At 53.6% G+C, this 21,233-nt stretch overlaps 1 protein-coding gene across 2 annotated transcripts in view; it reads left to right on the forward strand.

The window, feature by feature from the left end:
• The window catches only part of NTNG2 (netrin G2), a 48,767-nt gene extending 27,758 nt beyond the window's left edge, over positions 1-21,009 (forward strand). Inside the window, exons 3-12 of one of the 2 annotated variants that reach the window (XM_019474070.1) lie at positions 5,324-5,496; positions 7,291-7,317; positions 9,303-9,416; positions 12,549-12,617; positions 15,874-15,948; positions 17,313-17,378; positions 17,906-17,980; positions 19,662-19,829; positions 20,284-20,418; positions 20,786-21,009. In XM_019474070.1, the coding sequence (XP_019329615.1) occupies positions 5,324-5,496; positions 7,291-7,317; positions 9,303-9,416; positions 12,549-12,617; positions 15,874-15,948; positions 17,313-17,378; positions 17,906-17,980; positions 19,662-19,829; positions 20,284-20,418; positions 20,786-21,009 (1,126 nt within the window). The remainder of the gene's footprint in view (positions 1-5,323; positions 5,497-7,290; positions 7,318-9,302; positions 9,417-12,548; positions 12,618-15,873; positions 15,949-17,312; positions 17,379-17,905; positions 17,981-19,661; positions 19,830-20,283; positions 20,419-20,785) is intronic. The other variant, XM_009286950.1, reaches the window with a different exon arrangement.
• The last annotated feature ends 224 nt before the right edge of the window (positions 21,010-21,233 follow it).

The raw sequence follows: 21,233 nt of genomic DNA on the forward strand, positions 1-21,233 counted from the left end.
TGCTTTGCCCAAAAGATTTGCTCCCTGCTTTTGCTGAGCTGCCAAAACAGTTGCAAAAGAGCAGGTAAAAAGTGGAGAAGTCACGGCCAGGCAGCTGCGAGCAACGGCTGGGGATGACAATAGAGAGATGGAGAAGAGTTATTCATGTTTCCCCGAGAGCCGAGATCAGTTGAAACATCATTTTCCTTGGGGACGGAGAGGAAAGAGCTCCCTTCAAACACATCATCCCATGAGACTCATTAAAGGCTCATCAATTACAGCGAGAGCAAACAATTCAGGGGAAAGCTATCATAAGCCTTCCTTTGGATGGCTGTCATTAGCAGCCCTCCGCTGTGCGCTGCCTCTCCCCAGTGCCAGCTCGGGTGAGTGGAAAGGGAGCAGGGGGGCACCACTGCCATGCCAGTGATGGGAGGGAAAGCAGGAGCCCGGTGGCCCAGGAGCCAGCAGGAGGGGACCAGGTCTCCACAGCATCCTTGGGGCCACGTGGCCGTACAGTAGCATCTTCATGGCAAGCACAGGGTGGAGATGAGAGCACAGGCTGGGCTGGAAGGAGACTTGGAAGGGAGGTGGTGGCCCACTGTAGCGGACTTCTGTTGCCCCATGTCCTCACCCAGGTTCTTTTTTAAGGAGCTCGGGGCAAGGCAGGATTGGGCCATGGTGGGAGCTGGGTGAGAGGTGTATGGGGACAGAGCAGCTCTCTGGGTCTCCACCCAGCAAGCGGTTCCTCCAGCCCTTACCCAGCACAGCAAGCGGGGTCACGGCGTCAGGCCTGAATGGGGGGTGCCAGCACCCCAAGGTCTGTCTGGCTTAGCCCCACAGGGAGGGAGAGGGATGAAGAGATGCTCTTTGCCTTTCTCTGCCTTGCTTCCCTGCTCTGCAAGTGGGGCTACGGACAGAAAAGAGGTTGTAAAACACATAAGGATCCTTGGAAGGAAAGCAAAGGGCTGGGGTGGCTTTTTAAAATTATTTCAAAAGTCCTTATTAATGAAAGCTCAGGGACAGGGGCTGCTTTCCCACTCCCAGCGTGGCTCCTGCAGGTTTGCGGCACTCACCCTCGGCTGCACCCCCTTTCAAAACCTGCACACAGGCATCTCCTTCCCTCGCACGCGGGCTTGGCACCAGATGTGTCTCCAACCGCTCGCTGCTGTGACCTCCAGGATGCTGACTTGGAGAAATGCAGGGACGGCAAACTGTTCTTTATGGCTGGGGGAAAAAAGAAAAAAAAAAAAAAAAAAAGAAAAAAAAAAAAAAAAGAAAAAAAAAAAAAAAAGAAGAAAAAAAAAAAAAAAAAGAAAAAAAAAAAAAAAAAAAGAAAAAAAAAAAAAAAAAGAAGAAAAAAAAAAAAAAAAGAAAAAAAAAAAAAAAAAAAGAAAAAAAAAAAAAAAGGACACTTTCCTATAAACTTTCACTTTCCTATAAACTTTCCTTGGCGTTCCAAGCTCCGTGATGTTCCCTGGTGGAGGCATTGGCAGCATCAGACCACACTGCACCACTCTGGGGGATGGCAGCAGCTGAACGACCCGCACTAAAAAAACTCATAAATACCCCGTCGTGCAAATGGTAACATGTTGGGCCAATCATTGCTCCAGCAACTTTTGCTGAGGAACAGTGTGAGCCAGTTTCTGTTTAATGCAAAATGCAGTTGTGAGCACCTACTAACAGCCCGGTGCAGGACTTGGGCGTCCCCAGGCCATGGAGGGTGCCTGTGGGTGCTGTAGCTCCTGCCAGGTGTGCACTGGGGCTGCTCTCCTCCAGGCTGCGCCCCACCACGGCTGCATCCTACGTGGGCGCTGAATGCTCACCAAGAAACAGCGCCATCACCGCTAGCGTTGACCCATGAGCTAGAGAGGAGAAACGCTCCCAGCTCTTCAGACCACCTCCGGAGCCAAAGAGACCATATTGCAACCAGCCCTTTGCTGGAGCAGCCCTGGGACTGGAGCCGGGCCATCGCTGCCTTCTGCAGGACACAGCGCAGGTGTCTGCCCCACTGCTGCTCTTTAAGCCTCATTGCTAAGTAGCTCCTAACCTTTCCCTTCATCCTCTCTTTCCTGCGATGGCTGGCCGCCCGAGGAAGATGAGCGGAGGCAAGCAGGACTAGCAGCTCCCACCCAGGGGACTGGGCTAATGTGATTTACTCCAGTCTCCACCAGCTGGGTCTTGGCTGGGGGAAGATGTGCACAGACCGTCGGCAAGTGCATGTCCTTGGGCTGCAAGCCCAGAGGAGGAGGCAGAGAAGCCTGAAGAAGGGGTTAAAGCCGAGCCTCCGAGCGTGAACAGCAGGGAGGCCCGGATGCAGAAACCTTCACACAAAATGGGGTTGGCAGTCGGGGCTGGTTGAAGGCGCTTGGCTGTTCGCTATTAAATAATGCAGCCTGATTGATTGGGCTGAAAAGTGCTGTGCTGCGGGGTCAGCTTGCTGGGGTTATAGTTCTCTGCTTAGATTGATGATCCTCAAAGGTCGAATTCAGAAAGCAATTCCCTGGTAAAATTGATCCTTTGGATAACAAAACTTTTGCACAGTGGCGAAGGGCCGAACAGCGAGAAATGTAAGTGACCCAGGCGCAGGCAGGCAGGGTGACAGGCTGCCTCTGCTTTCTCTTTATTTAATTTACCTTGTTTACACTGATTAGGAATTGAGAGTCTTCTCTGGGAAGAGCAGTGCTCCATCAGCCCTACACGCAGTGGCTGGGGGACATCCATGAGCACCCACCCCTGTCCCTATCCCACTGGCAGGGGAGCATGCGGGTGCCTTTGCAGGGGCAGGAGGCAGCTGGGGGCTGTCCCGGGAGCTGGTGCTCAGCTCCCAGCCCTCCTCAGCAGCAAGCGAGCAGTGTGTGTGTACAAGCAGGCACGTCTGACTGCCTCCTGCACGCATCCGTGCCTCGCTCTCCCGGTAGCGAGAAGGCTGGGTCCCGCTGCTTGGCGGAGGTTTTGTAGCTGGAGCCAAATTAACGGTGAGCAGATTTCACCCTCCTGTACGGCAGCAGCTTGGAGCCAGCAGAAGCACCCCGAAGCAGCTGCTTGGCCCTCGGCCGGGGATGCCAGGAGCAAGGATGTGCTACAGGCGGAGGGGGTGATGGAGGCTGCCCCAGGCCACCGCAGGGGTCCAGGTGGTGGTGACCCAGGGCTGATGTCCTCACTGCGAGACTAGCGGGGTCAAGGACAGGATCCAGGCGCTGCCCTCCACATCATCCCAGACTTCAGAGAAAACAAGAGGGATGCCAGGCCCTGCCTTCCTTGTAGCCCATCCCCTGGGGCTCTTAAACTCCCCCTCGGCTGGATTTTAAGACTGCGCCCTGGAGCTGGCTCCATCCCCTTGCTCCTGCCAGCGGTAGGAGGGAGAAGAGCTGCAGCTCCCAGACAGAAGCTTTTGCTCTGATTCAGGCTGGGCCCAGAGCGGCTGCGGTGAGGCTCTGACCTGCTTTAACCTGCTATCTTGCCTGCTTGCCTCCCGTCTGCTCATTTTGAAGCGAGACAAGGAGGCCGCGCCGGGTGGACGCTGAATAATTCAGAGTCAGGCTCCGCAGCACCCCAGGGCTGAGCATCACCTCTGCCAAAGGGCTGGGACAGCTCAGCTGAAATCCTTCCTCACCAGAGGCAGAGGGGACACGAAGCGGCTGAAATACAGCATCCCTCCTGTGCAGGTACCGGCCAAAGCCGCTTCCTTCCTGCGGACGCTCAGATTCATGGCTTGCTCCCAGAGCACTGATGCTCGCAGTGCTCGGAGGCTGTTAGTGCTTTCAGCCGTGACGCGGCATCTCCGGCTCTCGCTAACACACAGATTCAAGCGGAGCATGCTGAGTGTGTCTGCCTCTGCTCCATGGACCACATTTTCTTCCTTCCTCCCTTTTAGAGACTGCAATATTCCCTCCCCTGCTTGGTCAGAGACAGGGCAGGGTTGTAAGACGGGGAGAGAGACCATTCATCCAGCTTATGCTTAGCCTCTGAGCGGGGTTTGCTAGAATTAAGGACAGGGAGGGGAGGGGGAGGGAAAAAAAAAAAAATCATACATGAGGTCAGCTTATCCAGCCATGCGTAAGGAGGAGCCCAGCAAAGGCAGCCTCAGTGGGTCAGGCAGGCGGCTGGGGAGCATCTTTGGGGGCTCCAAGGGAGAGGGGGAGAGGCACCAGGAGCTGGTGGGCATGCGCGGCGCCGGCAGCCGGGAGGGACCCGGCTCGTGGCTCCCAGCCTAATCCAGGTTGTTTATCCCAGCACACACAGAGGATGAGAAGAAGCAGGTCATGCCTCCTCTATCTTCTCTGCAAGTGGTTTGTTCCCCTCAGTTTTGCATCTTTTGAGCAATTAGCCCAGCAAAACGAAGCACTGCCCGGTCAGACTTCTCTACCCGTTCACATAAGGCACAGCATTACTGTTTTCTAATGGTTCTGCTTCTGAGAGTGTAAATTATTGCACAAAGCAGTGAAAACCCAGCAGGCTGTGCTAGGGATCCGCTGTCTGGAATGAAATGAGAGATTTTGGTCCCTGAAGTCTCTGTCTGATGGCCTGAGCTCGGGCCCGGGAGTCACTAGAGCCACGTGTGAGTTATGGGCTCAGCCTCCATGCTCTGTGCAAGTCACCTCCGGAGTCTGAGCAACAGGAATTATTGTGCACGGAGATAATTATTCCCTGCATACTGCACTACAGCTCATTAAAAGTTTGTTAATGTTTGCGAATTGCTGAATAGTGTTTTTCATTGTTGCCTTCTCTGATGAGGCGGGGACTAAAAGGCAGATTTTGATGGTGACTTGTTCTCTGTGTTATTTTGGTCACAGCAGGCTGGGGCTGCGCTGCACGTAGGGAAAAGGGTTTGTGTTGCGCAGCTTCACACCACGGGAGAAAACGCTCTTGACTTTAGCACGCTGCGCAGGGGTCAAGGGGCTGAGCCCCACCAGTGTTAGCTATGCTTCTCCATCTAAAGCTCGAGGCTGTCCTCTCTGCCTCCAAGTAAATGCCTACATCTGAGTCAATCACTCAGATTTCTGAAAAAATATGTGTGACTCCTCACTGGAGTCTCAGCTGGAGACGTTGACTTACCATTAAACGATCTGTGCCACTGCAGTCGGATGGTGGGAGTAAAGTATCTCTCATCTTGGAATAGAGACTGCAGATCCACCTTGGGCGAGGATGTGGACATCGTAACCCCAGCACCAGATGCCTGGGGAAAACAGCTGAGTTCAGTGAAAAAATCCTGCAGAAGGAACAGGAAAGGGGTAACTGGCCCAGCTTCACCTCTACATTTTCATGCACACGGACAGCACTACGCCAGGGGCAAGGAGGAGTTGCAGTAATACCTGACAGCTCTTCTCCCGTCTTCCCCTTCCAGGTGTAAATGCAACCTCCACGCTAACCTGTGCACCTTCAAAGAGGGCAGCCTTCAGTGCGAGTGCGAGCACAACACCACAGGGCAGGACTGCGGCAAGTGCAAGAAGAATTTCCGCTCCAGGTCCTGGCGAGCAGGATCCTACCTGCCTCTCCCCAACGGGTCCCCCAATGCATGTAAGTAACCTGCAGCGAGCCAGCCCTGGCCGCGCTCCCACCTTGGGCTGCACAACGCCCACAGATGGGAGCGGATTCTCGTCTTGTCCTTCTCCATCAGTGCAGGATGCTCAGCTTTCAAAAGGGAAGCGGGTATTTACCCGTGTCTTGGTACACAGAGAAATGAGAGAGGATCTGGGTGGATGCAGAGGTGATTTGTTGGCTACTGGTAGATGAGTGATGAGTCCAAATGATGGTCGAGAATAGGAAGGATGACCTTGGGCCAAGATATAGGTCCATGGCTTTGTGGCAATGCAAATTACTGTCCTTTGAAGAAGACGTTATTTAGCCACAGTGGAGCACTGACCATGGGGGGCTCATGGGCTCAGCGCTGGCACTGCTCAGCTGTGGGAGTGCAGGTTGCTTTCTGGATTGCTTTCTGGCTCCCGTTCTGTGTGTGTCGGTATTTCAGGCAAGCGCGGCGAGCTGCCGTCCCTCTGCGCAGCTCCAGTCTCATCCAATTGCCTGCTGGAGCAAGGCACTGACAGAAGCAAAGGCGCGCAGATGAGATGAAGGATGCATACCCACCATTGTTCGAGCAGGGGAATTGGGGCAGGAAACATCACAGATGGGCCAGTTTCTCCTGGGTTTCTGTCCAGTCCACATTAGCAGACTTGTTTAAATGTCACAGAGCCACAGTAGCCGCTCCAGCCTTTCAAACAGCAGCTCTGAGCATTACCAAAGAGAATCTTTTCCCTGCCTCCCCCCAAATTTTTTGAAAGATTTATGTGCTTTAAGATGATCAAAGCTGAAATTCAGGCTCCGAAGGCCGTGATGGGAATGTTTTGTGTGTGCCAGGGCTGGTAGATGAGCAGGTTCTTTGAAAGGGAACGAGCTTGTCAGCTCCCACCAAGCGGCTGCATTGCTTCAAAGGAGCCTGGGAGAGTTTCTGGTGTTGACAGGCACAGACATGCTGTTCTCTCTCTTTCCCTCCCCTCCATTCCTTGTGTCTCTTCCTATTTCTCTTTCTCCTCTGCTCTTTCTTCTCCCATTCATCTCTCTTCCCCTCTGTCACTCAGTCTTCTTCCTCCCCCCGACCCCGACTCTCTCTCTGTTGCTTCCTCCTCTCCCATCAACATCATCCTCTTCCTCTGCAACAGAGGCATTTCTCTGAAGTCCTCTCCTCTTGGTGGTCCTGCTTCTTCCATCACTGGTCCTGTGCTTTATGTTCACGCAAAGCTGAGACTTTCCATGATTCATCTGCTTGGTACAGTAGAGAGGACCATGGCCTTTAGCCTCCCGGGTGCCAAAAGCCAGAAGCTGGTCCTTGGATGGCCTTCGACTGGCGGGTTTGAAGCCGGTGGCTTTGCAGCGTCCTGTTGAGCAAGTGCTGCGATGGGAAGGGTGTTCAACCCTTCTCGCCCACGGAGAACTGCCCCAGGCGCAACAATCTGTTTCAGACCCTACAGCTTGTACTTAGCCCAGTGAACCTCAGAAGATGTGCTTGTCCTTTGCTGGGCTTTAACGGTAGGTCAAGGAAGTGGTTAACAGAAAAACCCATCAGCAAGGACCACGCTGGTTTTTCTTCCCCAGGTGAAAGGCTTGAGATGCCAAGACCCCGGACAGCACTGTCTGGTTGCCTCTGTGGTTTGACAAAAGCAGCTTTTAAAATGTTGCAGCAAACTGATATGAGCAAGACCCCTGCTAATTAACTGCTGTTCGGTCCCGCGTCGTGTATCTGTTTGATCTTCTGCTGGTATCAGAGCCGACGGCGTCCTGCTTCCAGTGACCGGGCTTCTTCTTGTTTTTTTCCAGGTGCAGCTGCAGGCTCAGCCTTTGGCAGTAAGTAAAAACATAACTGAAATGCTGGCATTTAACACCTCGGTACATGGTCCTTGCGGATGTCACTAGGAAAAAAAAGAATTGTTTTTTTCTGTCCATTATCATTTTCCAGGCAATAAGTCTTCCCTAATTATGCCTCATTTTCTGTCCTGTCAAAGAGTCTTATATTTTTTTCCTTTGACTTCAGTACCCTCATTTTGTCTCTTCCTTTGGCATGGTTTCCCCCCATGAGGTTCGTTAGCATGGCAGCCGGAAAGGAAATAAAAAAAGACTCTTCAAAACCACCGGTGCTCGCTGTGAACTTTTCCCCCCCAGTATTGCAGACTTCTGCTGTGAGAAGGAGCTGGGTTTGAATTATTTGGCATAGCATCCAGTCTGGGTCACCTTGGGCTATCAATAAAAAAAACCAGAGAGCGTGTGTGTACATCTGTATGTACACGTGTATGTATATGAACATACGTCTATGAAGTGTCGGCAGCAAAGACGGTAGAGCTCAGCGGGGATTTCTATTGAAAGATTGATGGTATCGTAGGACTCCTTATTTAACAAAGCTGGAGGTAGTTTGATATCAAAGACTCTTGAGTTTTGGGTAAGCAGAAGCCTGGGTTCGACTTTTGTGGCTCGGAACTACCTTCCAGAAGAAACAAATCGGAGAGCTGAATGAATAATGAATTCTTTGGTTTGCAGGCAAGTGGAGAGAATTGGAGGAGAAATAGTTTCAGAGAAATGCAAATGCAATTAAGAAAAATGCACCTAATTGAAACGTGGAGGGGAAGGGTTTTCTGGGTAAATGAACCATATTTAGATTTTAAGCAGTTAAATTTAAATGGTTAAACGTTTCAAATAAAAATTAAAGGTCTCCCTTAAGAAACTTAGGATTTAAAAAAATTAAGTGTTTAACAGTCCCAAGTATTCTTTGCTTTTCTGGTCAAAACCATTGTGATAACTCTTTTTTTCCCCCTTAACAGAGCTCAGCATTCTCAGTGCTACCTGTGTTTCACTGGAAAATGTTTCCCATAACATTTTTCTGCTAGGGAGAAGCTGGGGGGGATGCTGGGAGCGATGTGCAGGAGGTGGACAGGAGGGATTTGTGTCCAAGGCCAGTTAAGGAGAGATTATTGAGCCTGCATAGGAGACTAGAAGTGACCTAAATTAAGTATTTAAACTAGCTCAGGGCTATTATGAAATTAAGCATGATAATCTGCATGAAGCAGTGGGACAAACAAGGACAGGAGGGCAGCAGGTGTAAGTTAAGGAGGAATTTGTGTTCCGAGTGTTTTTTCAGTTCAGGCTGTTGTGGCGAGCACGGTCGGGTGGGCACCGCACCCGGGGTCGCTCCTGCTCAGCTCCACGGGGGCTTGCTGAGGTTAAGCCATCAATTAATTTGCCCTGCTGAACGAAGGGCGCCAGTGGAAATTAATACATGCCGATGGTACGGGTTGGTTTCGATGGTGCCGGGTGGTTTGCTGCCTGGGGGGTGGCAGAAGGGAATGGTGCTGTTTATGGAGCCGGGGTAGGCAGGGCTCTGCCAGCTGGCACGTAGGTGTCAGGCAGCGGAAGCACACCCCCCGGCAGGGCGGGCTGGGGGCTCCTCTGCACCTCCCGCCCGCTCTTCGCCCCATCTCTGCCCAGGCATGCTTTCATTTCCCCTTTTCAGCTTAATTGGCAATCAGTTTACGATAGAGCTGTAAGTATTTAAGCCAATATCTGCACCAACAGAGTAAGCTGATACAGCCACAGCCTCCGGCCCCTGCACGCATACATGTGCTCGCTGCATCCAGCGTCATCGAGCCAGCATCGCCTTAATCCTCTTGGTGCCCCAGTTGTAATCGCACTGAGAAATTGGTCACCAGTTCAGGCTGTTGTGGCGAGCACGGTCGGGTGGTGCCGCACAGCAGCGGCAGCCTCATGGGCATGCGGGCTGGGAAGGAAACCCTCTGTTCCCCCCGAGTAGGTGCCTCCCACCTCTTCTCTTTGCTTGCTAGCGTATGAGCGACCGCAGCAGGTTACCACCGCAAAAACGTCCACCACAACAACGCCCACCACCACCACAACCACCACCACCAGCATCCCCCTACCTGCCACCACCACCCAGCCAGGTGGGTGTCACACTCCCTGCCTCGCTCGGAGGGCCAGGGCTCCACCGCCGGGCTCCTCTTTTCGGCTGCTTCCCATCCCGGCTCCTCCGGTGGCGGTGGGGAACGCATGGGGCTGCCATGTCAATGGCCCTGGTTATCTGCTCTGTAGGATGATAAAGGGACATGGATAAAAAACACCCTGACTTGGTTCACATCCCCCAGCCTCTGAGCAGTCCTGGTTTGCTTTTTCTATTCAGTCCAAGGACACTTTGACACGTGTAACATGAGCTAGGAACAAGCTTTGTGGTCCCCATAAGCAGGGAGCCAGCCACAACGGGTCCACCTCAAAGCCAAGAGACAACCATACCATGGGTTGACATCCCCCCCCACCGGCTGATGATCTCACTCTGTTGCTCTGTTATCATCAGGGCAGCAAGAAGTAAGTCAGGACTGGATACGGGGCAAACAACGCTTTTCCCTTTTTTCTCTCAATTTTTTTTAAAAAGAAAAGATTTATTTTATCTGCTCTGTAGGATGATAAAGGGACATGGATAAAAAACACCCTGACTTGGTTCACATCCCCCAGCCTCTGAGCAGTCCTGGTTTGCTTTTTCTATTCAGTCCAAGGACACTTTGACACGTGTAACATGAGCTAGGAACAAGCTTTGTGGTCCCCATAAGCAGGGAGCCAGCCACAACGGGTCCACCTCAAAGCCAAGAGACAACCATGCCATGGGTTGACATCCCCCCCCACCGGCTGATCTCACTTTGCTGTTGCTCTGTTATCATCAGGGCAGCAAGAAGTGAAGTCAGGACTGGATACGGGGCAAACAACGCTTTTCCCTTTTTTCTCTCAATTTTGCTTTTTTAAAAAGAAAAGATTTTCAAAATCCATCCCTCCTAGAGCCACTTGGCAATGTTGTCCTGCACAGGGCTGGCATGGCTGCAAGAGATGCTCTCTTGCAGCTCCATCACAAGGCAGGGCAGGGCAGCAATGAAGGCTTTACTGTCCCACTGTAAAATTAAACCAGTCTTGCCTGGCTGGAAGGAGAGGGGAATTGTACCCCATCCTGCTCTATCCCCGACCTCCACATGCGATACCAGAGCAGGCAGGAGAGTTGCCCCCGCTGTACTTGCTGGGTGCTGCTCCCAGAGCGCGATGGGGAAGGCTGGGTGCTGCTCTGCCCCACCGGCCGCTCGCTCGGACAGGGAACCTTCCCCGTGGAGGACTGCTGCCTCAGCGCGCGAGCGGCCACCTCCTGCCACTTACCGCCAGACTCAGAGCAGCCCGCAGGCTTTGCTAAGTCATGCCAGGGACGGGACGTCAGGTCAAGGGAGAAGCTGGCTCTGTCCTTGCTGGCTCTCCCAATCCTGCATCAAGTCCCTGTGGCCAGACTCAGGGATGTAATGCAGGCTGGCTGCATCTTCTAGGGCAGTTTTCCGAGGGCAGAGCCGCACTCTAACATTCCCCAGGCGGGCACTGTACAAGCAGCCAGGGAGTTTGCGGGGCTGGAGCTCACACACACGCCAGAAACACCCTTTCCTAATTTCTAAAATCATCCCGTGGAGGAAAACTTTTGTCCTTTTTCTGGGGGTTCCTCCTTCCCTCCCCCCGTGAACAAGGAGACAGCGTTTTCACTTGTCTTTTGGAAGTGAGCAGATAAAACTTAACAGCAGGACTTTTTTTTTAAGCTTCTCATGGAGGAATTAGACACGCATTCCTCCCCTTGCCATGCTTTCTGGGCCTGATATTTCCCAGGAGGACGTTTTACACCCACAGTATGTTAGTAACAGTCTGTCTGGGGGAGCTGCCAGAAGCCAGTCAAAGGGATGAGGAAACTTGATTGCATGTTTATGCAAATATAGATATATTCATGGAAGTACCCTGCTTGAGTAGTTAATCAGGAAGCTGAGGGTTTAGCTCCAACTTCCACGGAGTTGGAGTGACCCTGGGCAACAGAGTGCAAGTCTCTTGACTGTTAAGAAGTGCTCCTCACATAGGTCCATGTTGTACATGTGCAGGAGGAGGTTCATCCACCACCCCTGCCCAGAGCTCCCATCACCACGGCCCCGGCAGTGACAGGAGATCACGTCTACATCTGCACCACACTCTTGGGGTCATTTGATTTTTATCCATGCTCACCTGTAGCCACATTTTAGGTCTGTTTTTCTGCAAGTGCTGTGTACGTGTGGGTGGTGCGTGTAGCGTCTACTTTGTGTGTGATTTGCAGTGCTCTGCCTCGCGTCGTACATCTGGGGCGGGCAGGACGGCATCTGTGTGGGCTTTGGGGGTGGTGGGGGTAGTCGCTCCTGCCAAACTGCTCTGAGGGACCTGGGAGACATCATGCACCTTGGGGTTTATTCCTTCTCCAAAACCTGCTTCCTGGGCAGAGAAAATATTTTCATGCTTTCATTAACTGATGGCTAAGGACAAAATATATAAATAATAAATAAATCGCAGTCCAGCCGCCACATCTCTGGCTTGATACGGTCAGGGCTGAGCTCGGAGCTCCTCACCCCCATCCAGACCCCCATCCATGTTTCTGCACAGCCAGGTCCAACCCCAGAATGCTGTGCCTGGGGATGGAGACAGCCCCTGGAGGGGCTGCTCCAAATACAAAGGAAGTCAGGGCCACCCAGCAGCTCAGGGACCTGCTCTCTTACATGGGCACCATGCTGGGTTTGATGCCAAAGGTCCATTGTGTGCCTTTGACCAGCAATAAGGAATCAAGGCACAGCCTAATTCTGATCTGCTTTTGACCAGAGACGTTCCTCCCCCTCCAGTCCCGCAAAATGTAAAGTACTTCTTTAAGTACCATGACACCCCAAAGGGGCTGTGAATGTAACTCGCTTAGACCTCAGGGAAAACACCCTGCTAAAGAGGTGACCCTTCGAGCTCCTGGTAAGACACCCGTTTGCAGGAGACGCAATAACCCCAAGCTGGGTCAGAGTCCCAAAGTGAGATACTCTGTCATTACCTCCCTTCTAAATTTTAGAAGCATTATACAAATCCCTCCCTGCTTTAAAGCCAGCTCAGCCAGCCAGCCATTTAAAAAAAAAGTCCTGTTGGGGCCCTGCCCCATCCCTGTGCTGCTTCACCCTCTAATTTACACACTGTCTTCTGCCCTCTGAATTTCTGCTTCCCACCATAAGCAAGCATCATCAGACTAGCCTCTGAGTTCGCTGCCTCTGTGCCCGTGAGAGAAACACAGAAAAAACCAGGTATTTAAAGCCAGACCAATGTGTTTTTCCCTTCTCCTTCATGCCTCCACACACTAGTGGGTAGCAGCAAGGCAGAAAGCAACGTAGCACGTAGGCTAGAGGAGTAGATTAGATTTGGGTTGTCTCTGGGTTGCATGGATCTGCCAGACATCCGCTTGCTTTGGCTGCTCGTGGTGTTTTCCGTGGTCAAGGTGGAGCTGCGGTCATGTTCGTAGGACGCTTTTGTGCTCGGTCGCCTGTGGTGAGAGGGGGGAGAAGAATGAGTTTATGGGCACGGTCTGTGGTCTGAAGGCAGTCAAGGCTGCCAAAATGGGTAGAAGGACGGGAAATCGCAGTTACCCTAAGGAGGATGAATTAAGTGCTATTCTCATTTGCCTTCTGCAGTTCTGTTATTTCAAAACCTCCCTTGAAGCCTGTCAAATTCTTCCTTGCCATTTGTTACATTTTTCCCACGTTCAAAATAAGCAAAAAAAGCTTTTTTTTTTTCTTTCTGCTTCCATTCCCCCCCCCAGTTTGTAGCAGTTTCAGCAGTGCCAGTTCACCTTTGGGAAAAACAAAACCAACCTGAGCCCTGCTTGATGGTTAAGAGCTCCAGCAGAAAGAGAGCACCAAAAGCCTGGCTTTGTGTAGGTCCTGCAGAAACGGGACCCCGCGTTTATGTTTTGAGAAGGACTTTTTCAGGGTCCTTCCCCACCACTCCAGTGCTGTTTCCCCCCATGGTTTTTGCTGTAAAGCGTGACTTCTTGGATCAATTTATTCTGCTTCCCCAGAAACCCACCAAGACCAGCAGTTTTCCTCAGGGCTGATACAAGCCCCCGAGATAAGAGCTGCCCAGTGTTTCCCATTTGTATGAACTGGGTCTGGGGGTGAAACGTGTCTTTCCCCCTCCCGAAATGTAAAACTGTCCATTAATGTCCCAGAGCTCCAAGGGAAAGGTTCTCGGGATAACGAGCATTAATAATTTTCCTGGCTCTGTAAACGCGATGGAGTGGAGGTGTATGTGAATGACTAAAAAGCAAAATGCCTTCAGGGCTGTTTTTTATTGTGACTCTAATTAAACCCTTGCCAATTTGCACAGGGCTTTTCTCATATTCTCTTTAACACCGTATTAATATCAATTGGTTTCCACTTTCCAGCTGAAAAGGACAATGTCTATCACCTTCTCTTAGAGCTTGTCATTAAAAAAAACCCACTAACTTTTTTTTTTTCTTTTTTATTCTGCATTGTTTATCATCCCCTTGACGAGGCTGGGAAATCACATTTCTCTCCTACTCGGGTTTGTCCTTTGAAACTTGGCAAGGATCGAGAGATTTTTTTTTTTCCCTCCTCCTCCTTATGTTACCCAACTGGAGCTTGAAATTAATAATATGGCGTTTAAAATTTTATTCCTTGGTTTGTTTTCTAGCAAACCTGAAGATTATTACCAATATTGAGGAGACGGGGAGGGGTATGCAGCCAGTGGGGGTGAGGGTTTGCAGGGAAATCAAACAAGTGATCTATACATTTCTTGCTGGTTTAATTTCTCTGCAGTGGCTTGCAAATTCTTTAATTGGTATTTCTGAGGGACGAGCAGGGCCTGAAGGAGGGCCTAGAAGTTTGGATTAGCAACTAGGACTTCGTGCCTCCGTCGTAGGACACCCGGGCTAATTCTCAGTTCCGTTATTTCCAAGCAGAGAGGGGTGCAGATCAGTCGCCGAGATCCTTAGGCAAACACAAGAGCAAAACGCCGTGCGTGCAGCCGGGCTGAGAACGGGCAGCTCAGCACACCGCTGCCCTCCTGCCCTTTGCGTCGCAAGGGCTGCCCGGCCCCTCCAGTGCCCGAGGAGGCACCAGCTGCCCAATGCCAGCAGCAGCACTTGCATCGGGGGGGGGGGGCAAGGCACGAAAACCTGCGTGGCCCAGGGTTGGGTCGGTTTTGTCCTCCAAAGCGCTGGCCCTCCATCAGAGCGCTGCAAAGCTCCTTGCTGGTTGCCAGCTCCCCCCAGCACGGCCAGTAACACAGCTTTCCCCTTTGGTCGCTGCAAGGCTACACCGGCTTGAGGGCGGCTGCCCCGCTGCAAGTGGGCTCTCCCCTGGCCAGGGCCGGCCCAGGAACAGAAGGTAGGAGATGTGTGGCTGAGCTGGGTCCTGCCAGCGAGCACCAGCTCCCAACGCTCGGCGAACGCTTTAGTTTCTAGCTCTGCGTCTCTGTTTTCCATGTATCTCTCTCCTCCTCCCACCTGGGAAAAAACTCGGGGTTTGTCTGTGCCTGACACGCAGCTGGGAATCTGGTGAGGCTGGATTGAGCCTCAGGGTTTAGTCGTATACATGAAAGATGAGGACGGTAAGTGGTAGAAGAGATTGTTCACAGCTTGCTGCTGGGGTGAACGGAGAGAATCATGGAAATCTTGTCGTCTCCAAAGACCGGAGTCTGTTTGTAGAGCAGAATAGCTTTGTAAATAGATAGGTCTGTGTCATTTATAGCATAGATGCCACCTTATGTATTTCCTTGCTTCAGGTCTCCTACGTGACTGCCTAAGGTGAGCTGCTCCAGGTGGGAACCTTGGGAGGCTTCACGCTGGCTGTTGAGGCTGAAGCTTCTCCTCCTCAGGGTTCCCACCAGCACACGTGCTTTGGCAGTTGCCTGTTGGTGCTCAGCTCGTTTCCCATCCGAGATGCCTGTAGCTCGCTCCAGCTGTAGACGTTAGCATCCCTTCCCGTGCAGAACATAACAACTGCTGAAGCTGGGCCCAGGACACAACCCAGTGTTTGGAAATACTCTACTGGGGGGCAGAAAGTGCTGAAATTGAAGCTCTTTGGAATTGTTGTGCTTTTGGGCCTGTCTCTGGCATCACAGAGAGACAAAACTGTATTCGATACAGTAGCAAGGCCTACACCATGGGCATCAATGCCAAGTGACGCTGACAGTCTGTGCTGAACAAGGGAGGCTTCTGAGTCTTGACAGTGGTCTGCAGATTTAGCTTCTCTCCATGCTTGGGCAATGTAATGACCACATGCCAACACTTGCCCATCCAGCAGCTCCCACACCCTCCTTTCAGGAGTATTTTTTCTGTCTCTCTTCACACTTAAAGACTCTAATTTCCAGGAGACTTTGTCTCTCATTCCTGCTTCAACACATCCTCAACCAGATATGGCTCCATCAGCCCACCCTAGATACCTGCCTAGAGCTTCCAGTGTCCCTTTGCCACCTTTTTAAGCAAACAAGAGGGGGATCTGTATTAAATCTGATGTTCTCTCTACCTGATGCCACCATAAGCTGTTCAGCGCCCACCAAACACAGCAGCACTTGGACCCAAGCCGAAGCCACCAGACCCTCCCAAGAACATTCGAGGTAAGGCCATGCCTGTCCCCAAGGACGGGGCAGGACAGGTTTCTCCCCCAGTGCCCGCAGGCCAGGACAACCCACCCATCGTCGGCATGACCCACCATCGTACAATCTGCTCTCCTACTCAGAGGGTCCACCTCAGCTCAGTTCTGCTCATCCAGCCCCATGGAGGTCTTTTTGGAGACCTGTTTGGGGCTGGGATGGCTGCAGAGGTGTCCCTGGGCCCCAGGAGAGCCCACGGGCACCTCAGCTGCTTTGGGAAGGGGTTTCTTGCCACAGGGTGAGGGGCACGCACCTTCCCCCAGCCAAGATTAATTGGGCAAGATTAATTGGGCTGATCAGCTGCTCTGGCCCAACAGGGCCAAGCCTCCTTAGCAGATCACCCTGCTCCCAACACCCCGTGGAGCCTCCTCACGGCCATGGCCCCCTCCTCATGACAGATAGGCACAACCATGGGGGCTTCTATGCAGGTATATGGCCCCCAGGACCACCTGCAGCACCCACTGCAGAGGTGTGGGGCTTTGGAGCACCCCGGGGACCCACTGAGCTGCTCCTTCACCTCTGGGCTGCCCCACTTCCCTCATGGCGGGGACAACAGGCCCCAGTCCCCCTGTGCTGTACTGGTCTGCTGCCAAGTGCCTGTGAGGAGAGGCTGCCATGTTCTGTGCTCAGCCATCATGCCAGGGGACGGAGGAGGCCGTGGTGGCAGAGCAGGGCCTGGGCACCATGGTGGCCTGTCATGGCCATGGAGGCTGGAGAAGCCATGTTGGTGGAGGAGGGTCTGGACACCGTGCCAGCCCACCATGGGACCAGGGGAAGACATGGAGACCTGAGGAGGCCCCGGTGCCACAGCAGACTCACAAATGGCATCAGAGGCAGGAGTGGGCCCGCTCTGACCATGGCTGAGCCTTAGGGGTGGGGAGCATGGCCACCTCCTGCCATCGCTATCACTGTGGGGTTGTGACCAGCACCAGTGGGATGTAGCTGGCAATGCCTACCCAGCACCTCCCTGAGCACCACGGCGCTGTGCAAGGGCTTGCACCCCACAAAAACTGGTGGGACCCATTCCTAAACACCCTGTGGGATCGCAGCGCTGCTCAACCTTGCCCCTTACTGGGGTTACCAAAGCACAAAACCCCCCAAGCACCAAACCCCATCAGCTCGATTTGGAAGCGATGGCCTTTACCCCCAGCGCCCCGGTCATTCTGTGTGGGACGGGGGTCTGGCTGGCAGCACAGCCCCGAGGAAGCACCGTCCTGGCTGGGGCAGCCCCTTATCCTGAGGGATTATCCCAGACCAACTGTGCTGGGCTGGCCCTGGGAGCCCTCTCCCCACCACAGCACTCAGATGTGTTTTATCCTCTCGCGTAGCAGCTCCAAAGAGCAAAGCAGGGCGCACAGCACACTCTGCAGGCAAGAGGCACGGGAAGAAGCCAGGTATGTGCTGGCGGGGACAAGCTGGGCTGGAGCGGCGCGTGCTTGGCAGGACCCTGTAGCAAGCCCTGCCAGATACCACCTCCGTAGCGCTTGTGGTCTTAGCTGTACTCCTAGCAGCTTTTTGGGTGCCGGTTGGCATGACCTCCATCAAACTGAGGCCGTGGCCAGTAGATTTCTTTTTAAGCTGTTTAGACTGGTAGATCCTTATCCTGAATAACCCAATTCGTGCCGCTGAACGTGTGTAACGGGGGGATGTGCGAGTAGCTCCTCTGCTTCAGCCCCCGGCTCCGCACATTGCAATAGCGTGGTGCATTGAGTTTTTCATGCATCAAACTTTGAGGAGGGGAGAAGAAGAGGAGAAATCTAGCAGCTACCAGCTGGCTGGTGCAGAAATAGACACCGGCGCTGCCAGAGCAGTGTTCTTGGCTCGGCTCGGCATTGTTCTCGTAGCAGAGCTGCTCGCGGCAGGGCAGGATGTGGAGCGGTGCTGAGCGGTGAGAAAAAGCGTGTCTCTGATTTTTCTTAAGCATCCTCAAAGAGCTCAAAACTCATCCGGCTCAAACCAGACTCTGTCCCAGTGGCTCCTATTGAAACATATAAAGGTAAGAGGAGGGAGCGCGGTGCTCCAGGGCTCCTAGTCTTCCTCCAGGTGATGTGGCCCATCAGCCTCCGACATGGAGAAGATGGGGAGGGTTTGCCTATCCGAGTCGTGATCAGCTGTGTGTAGGAGTGCATCCCTAGGGTGAAACAATGCTTGGGAACTGCAGCAGCCAGAAGAATTTGAGCTGAAATTATTTGGGATTAGTCAAACAGGCAGAGGTTGTTTCATAGAGTGTCAAGATTACCACGGACTCTCAGCTCCTCCTCAGGCAGCTGTGAACCATGGGGAAACCTCTGCCCTGCTCCATCTTCCCTGGTCATCATTTCATTGAGACAAGTCTCCTCCTCCAGTCACATGTGCATGCCAACCCACACCCTTCCCTCCCATCCTTGAATGTTTAATGCTAGAACTTGGAACAAAACCCCAGCTCCAAGCCTCCCTCCTCCTTCTCTCCGAAGGCTGGGGAAGCTCAGACATGGCTGACACTGTTTCTGCTCACGTTATCGTCTGCCAGTGCTGGCTGGGACACCTCCTGACCAGGGCCACAAGGCAACTAGGGTACCTCCTCTCCTCCAGCATTATACTTTTAAACTTCCAGAAAGATCCAGCGTACTGAATCTGACATTGCAAGGTAGTCACCATCCCATCATGGTAATAAAAAGCAAACACAAGAAGCAAGTAATCAAATTCCTCTGGCTACAAATTAAACCTAGCTGGTTGTTTTCCAACACAGGCCCACAGCTGAGAGAGGTCAGCCCTGGGGACAGGAGCAGTGCTCGGCCGAGTGATGGTGGCATCTCCCACCCCGCCAGCACCCTTCGCAGGCGTCCCTGTGCTGTACCAGGCAGCCCTGGTTCAAACCCTCACACGCTTCCTCACCATCTTTTGAGGGAGCCCACGCAAGCCATGCTTTCTTGCATACACTCATTTTAAGCCTTTAACCTGAGAGTCACCGTACTTCACAACTCGTATTGATTTGGGAGGTACAACAGCAAGGGGGACGCTGAGAAGCGACGCTGGGGGGAAAAAGCCAGAGAGGCGGCGAGTTTTTACCTGGGCACGCAGCAGCTTCAGCTCCACTTCAGCCTTGTCCCAGGGCTTTCCCGTCACTGGAGGCAGCGAGCGCTGCTGCACCCTCTGCCAGCCCCGTCCCATGGGCCCGTCCCCTCCTTGCCGCAGCAAGGCCAAGAGTAGCCTTCGGCAGAGCCTTTGCTGGGGCTCTGCACCCCAGCACAGCTCCCTTGCAGGTCCTACAGCCCCCCCACAGCCAAACCCAGGCACCAAGTTGGGCTCTGCTCATTAACAAGGCAGCTCTTTAATGAACACCTGACTCCCCTCCACAGCCCACTGACTGCTCCCATGATTATGCATTTCCTTAAAGAGATCATGTCCTGGGGCAGCCAGGGGCTGGCTCCCGCCTGTCCTCACCCCAAGGGGACAGAGCCCCCTGACCCCTCTCTGGTCTCTGAGCAATGACTTCCAGCCTGATCCCCCCCCATGGCGGTGAAGAACGGCAGCCGCTGTGCGCACTCATCCAGCCCACCCCAGCCCCACGTCGGCAGTGGCCATGGCGTTTCACCCGAGCAGGAGCCTCCTCCGAAGCCTCATGGCTCCGCTCCTCCGCCCAGCGCGAGGGAGGATGCTCCCGGCCCAGCTCCCCAGCTCTCTCCTCCTCTCCGCAGACTGCGAGTGCTACGGCCACTCCAACCGCTGCAGCTACATCGACTTCCTGAACGTGGTGACCTGCGTGAGCTGCAAGCACAACACGAGGGGCCAGCACTGCCAGCACTGCCGCCTGGGCTTCTACCGCAACAGCTCGGTGGAGCTGGATGACGAGAATGTATGCATAGGTGAGCGTTCCGGCGGCCTCGGGCTGAGGCACCGGGACGTGGGACGGCTCGTGCGGGACCTTGCTCTATAGGGTGGCCATCAGTTCAGCCCCTCTCTGGAGCGTGGTGTGTCCACCTGCATGCTCCCCAAAGACAGCAGCCGGTACGGTCTGTGCAGCCCACCAAGGCTTCTCTTGCCTGAAAACAAAGCCCCAGTACTATCTTTCCAACTTGATTCAGATGCATTGCTCTACCAGGAGCTGCTCAGCTCCAAAGGGGGGTGGTCTTTGCACCTGTGGCTGTTTGCACTGTTGGAGCCTCTGGTAAAACCATGCCCTCCCAGTCCCTTGGTCTCTAACAGCCCTCCCGTAGCATGCAGCCAGCCTTTTCCAAAGGCCTCAACACCTCCCTCGGGGCATTAGTGGGTACGAAGCCCCCAGGCAGGACAGGCACTAACAGCCCTGTCTTTGGCCAGAATGTAACTGCAACCAGATCAGCTCCGTGCACGACCGCTGCAACGAGACCGGCTACTGTGAATGCAAAGAAGGCGCCACGGGGCCCAAGTGTGACGACTGCCTGCCCAACTACTACTGGAGACAGGGCTGCTTCCGTAAGTACGCTGGCAGCATCATGTCCCCCTGAGCCAGGGGGACAGAGGGAGGTGTGAGATGGGTCCAAACAAGAGGGGGATCTTCAGCACCGCCTGCTCGGGTGCCCCGTGATGCTCAGGGTGTAGGGTGAGCAGACTCCAGCCATTCCTCCCAAATCCAAAATGACTTGATAGCTTTACCCCTGGAGTTTGCAGCCCCCACTGTGTTCCTCTGGCCTTGGGGCTGCTCTGGCACTACGAGGGCTGGACAATTTAACCCCCAGGAGCGAGAGAAGAAAGCCAAAAGCTTCTAGTTTCTGCTTCAGTCAAGGGGTTTAACATACCCCCAGATTAACGCCCACGTCCTTACCTCCCTCCCACCTCACAGCCAACGTCTGCGACGATGAGCTCCTGCTCTGCCAGAACGGCGGCACCTGCTACCAGAACCAGCGCTGCGTCTGCCCCGTGGGCTTCAAGGGGGTCCTGTGTCAGCAATCCAGGTGCGAAGCTGACAAAAAGGACTGCGACGGTGCCCCCAGCGCACGCGGCAGCCCCGGCACCATCCTCCTCGGGGTGCTCGCCCTCCAGCTGCGCGGCTGGGTGGACCTCTGAAGCCGCAGAGGAGGGAGCCCAGCCCAGGCACGTCACCCGAGGGACCTGGGGAGACTAAGGTAACGGGTGGCTCTCCCCACCGTCTCCTCCGCCTTCCTTCATGCTAGGACTTGCACAACGTCTTCTGGTCCACTTTCCAAGCAGAGAGGTATGCAGAAAATCAGGGGCTGACTCCTGCCCACGAACTCATCCTGGCAGCAGCCGGGGTGGCCACAGCACAGAGC

This window comes from Aptenodytes forsteri, unplaced genomic scaffold, assembly GCF_000699145.1.
Source record: "Aptenodytes forsteri isolate BGI_AS27 unplaced genomic scaffold, ASM69914v1 Scaffold136, whole genome shotgun sequence".
NCBI classification, from domain to species: domain Eukaryota; kingdom Metazoa; phylum Chordata; class Aves; order Sphenisciformes; family Spheniscidae; genus Aptenodytes; species Aptenodytes forsteri.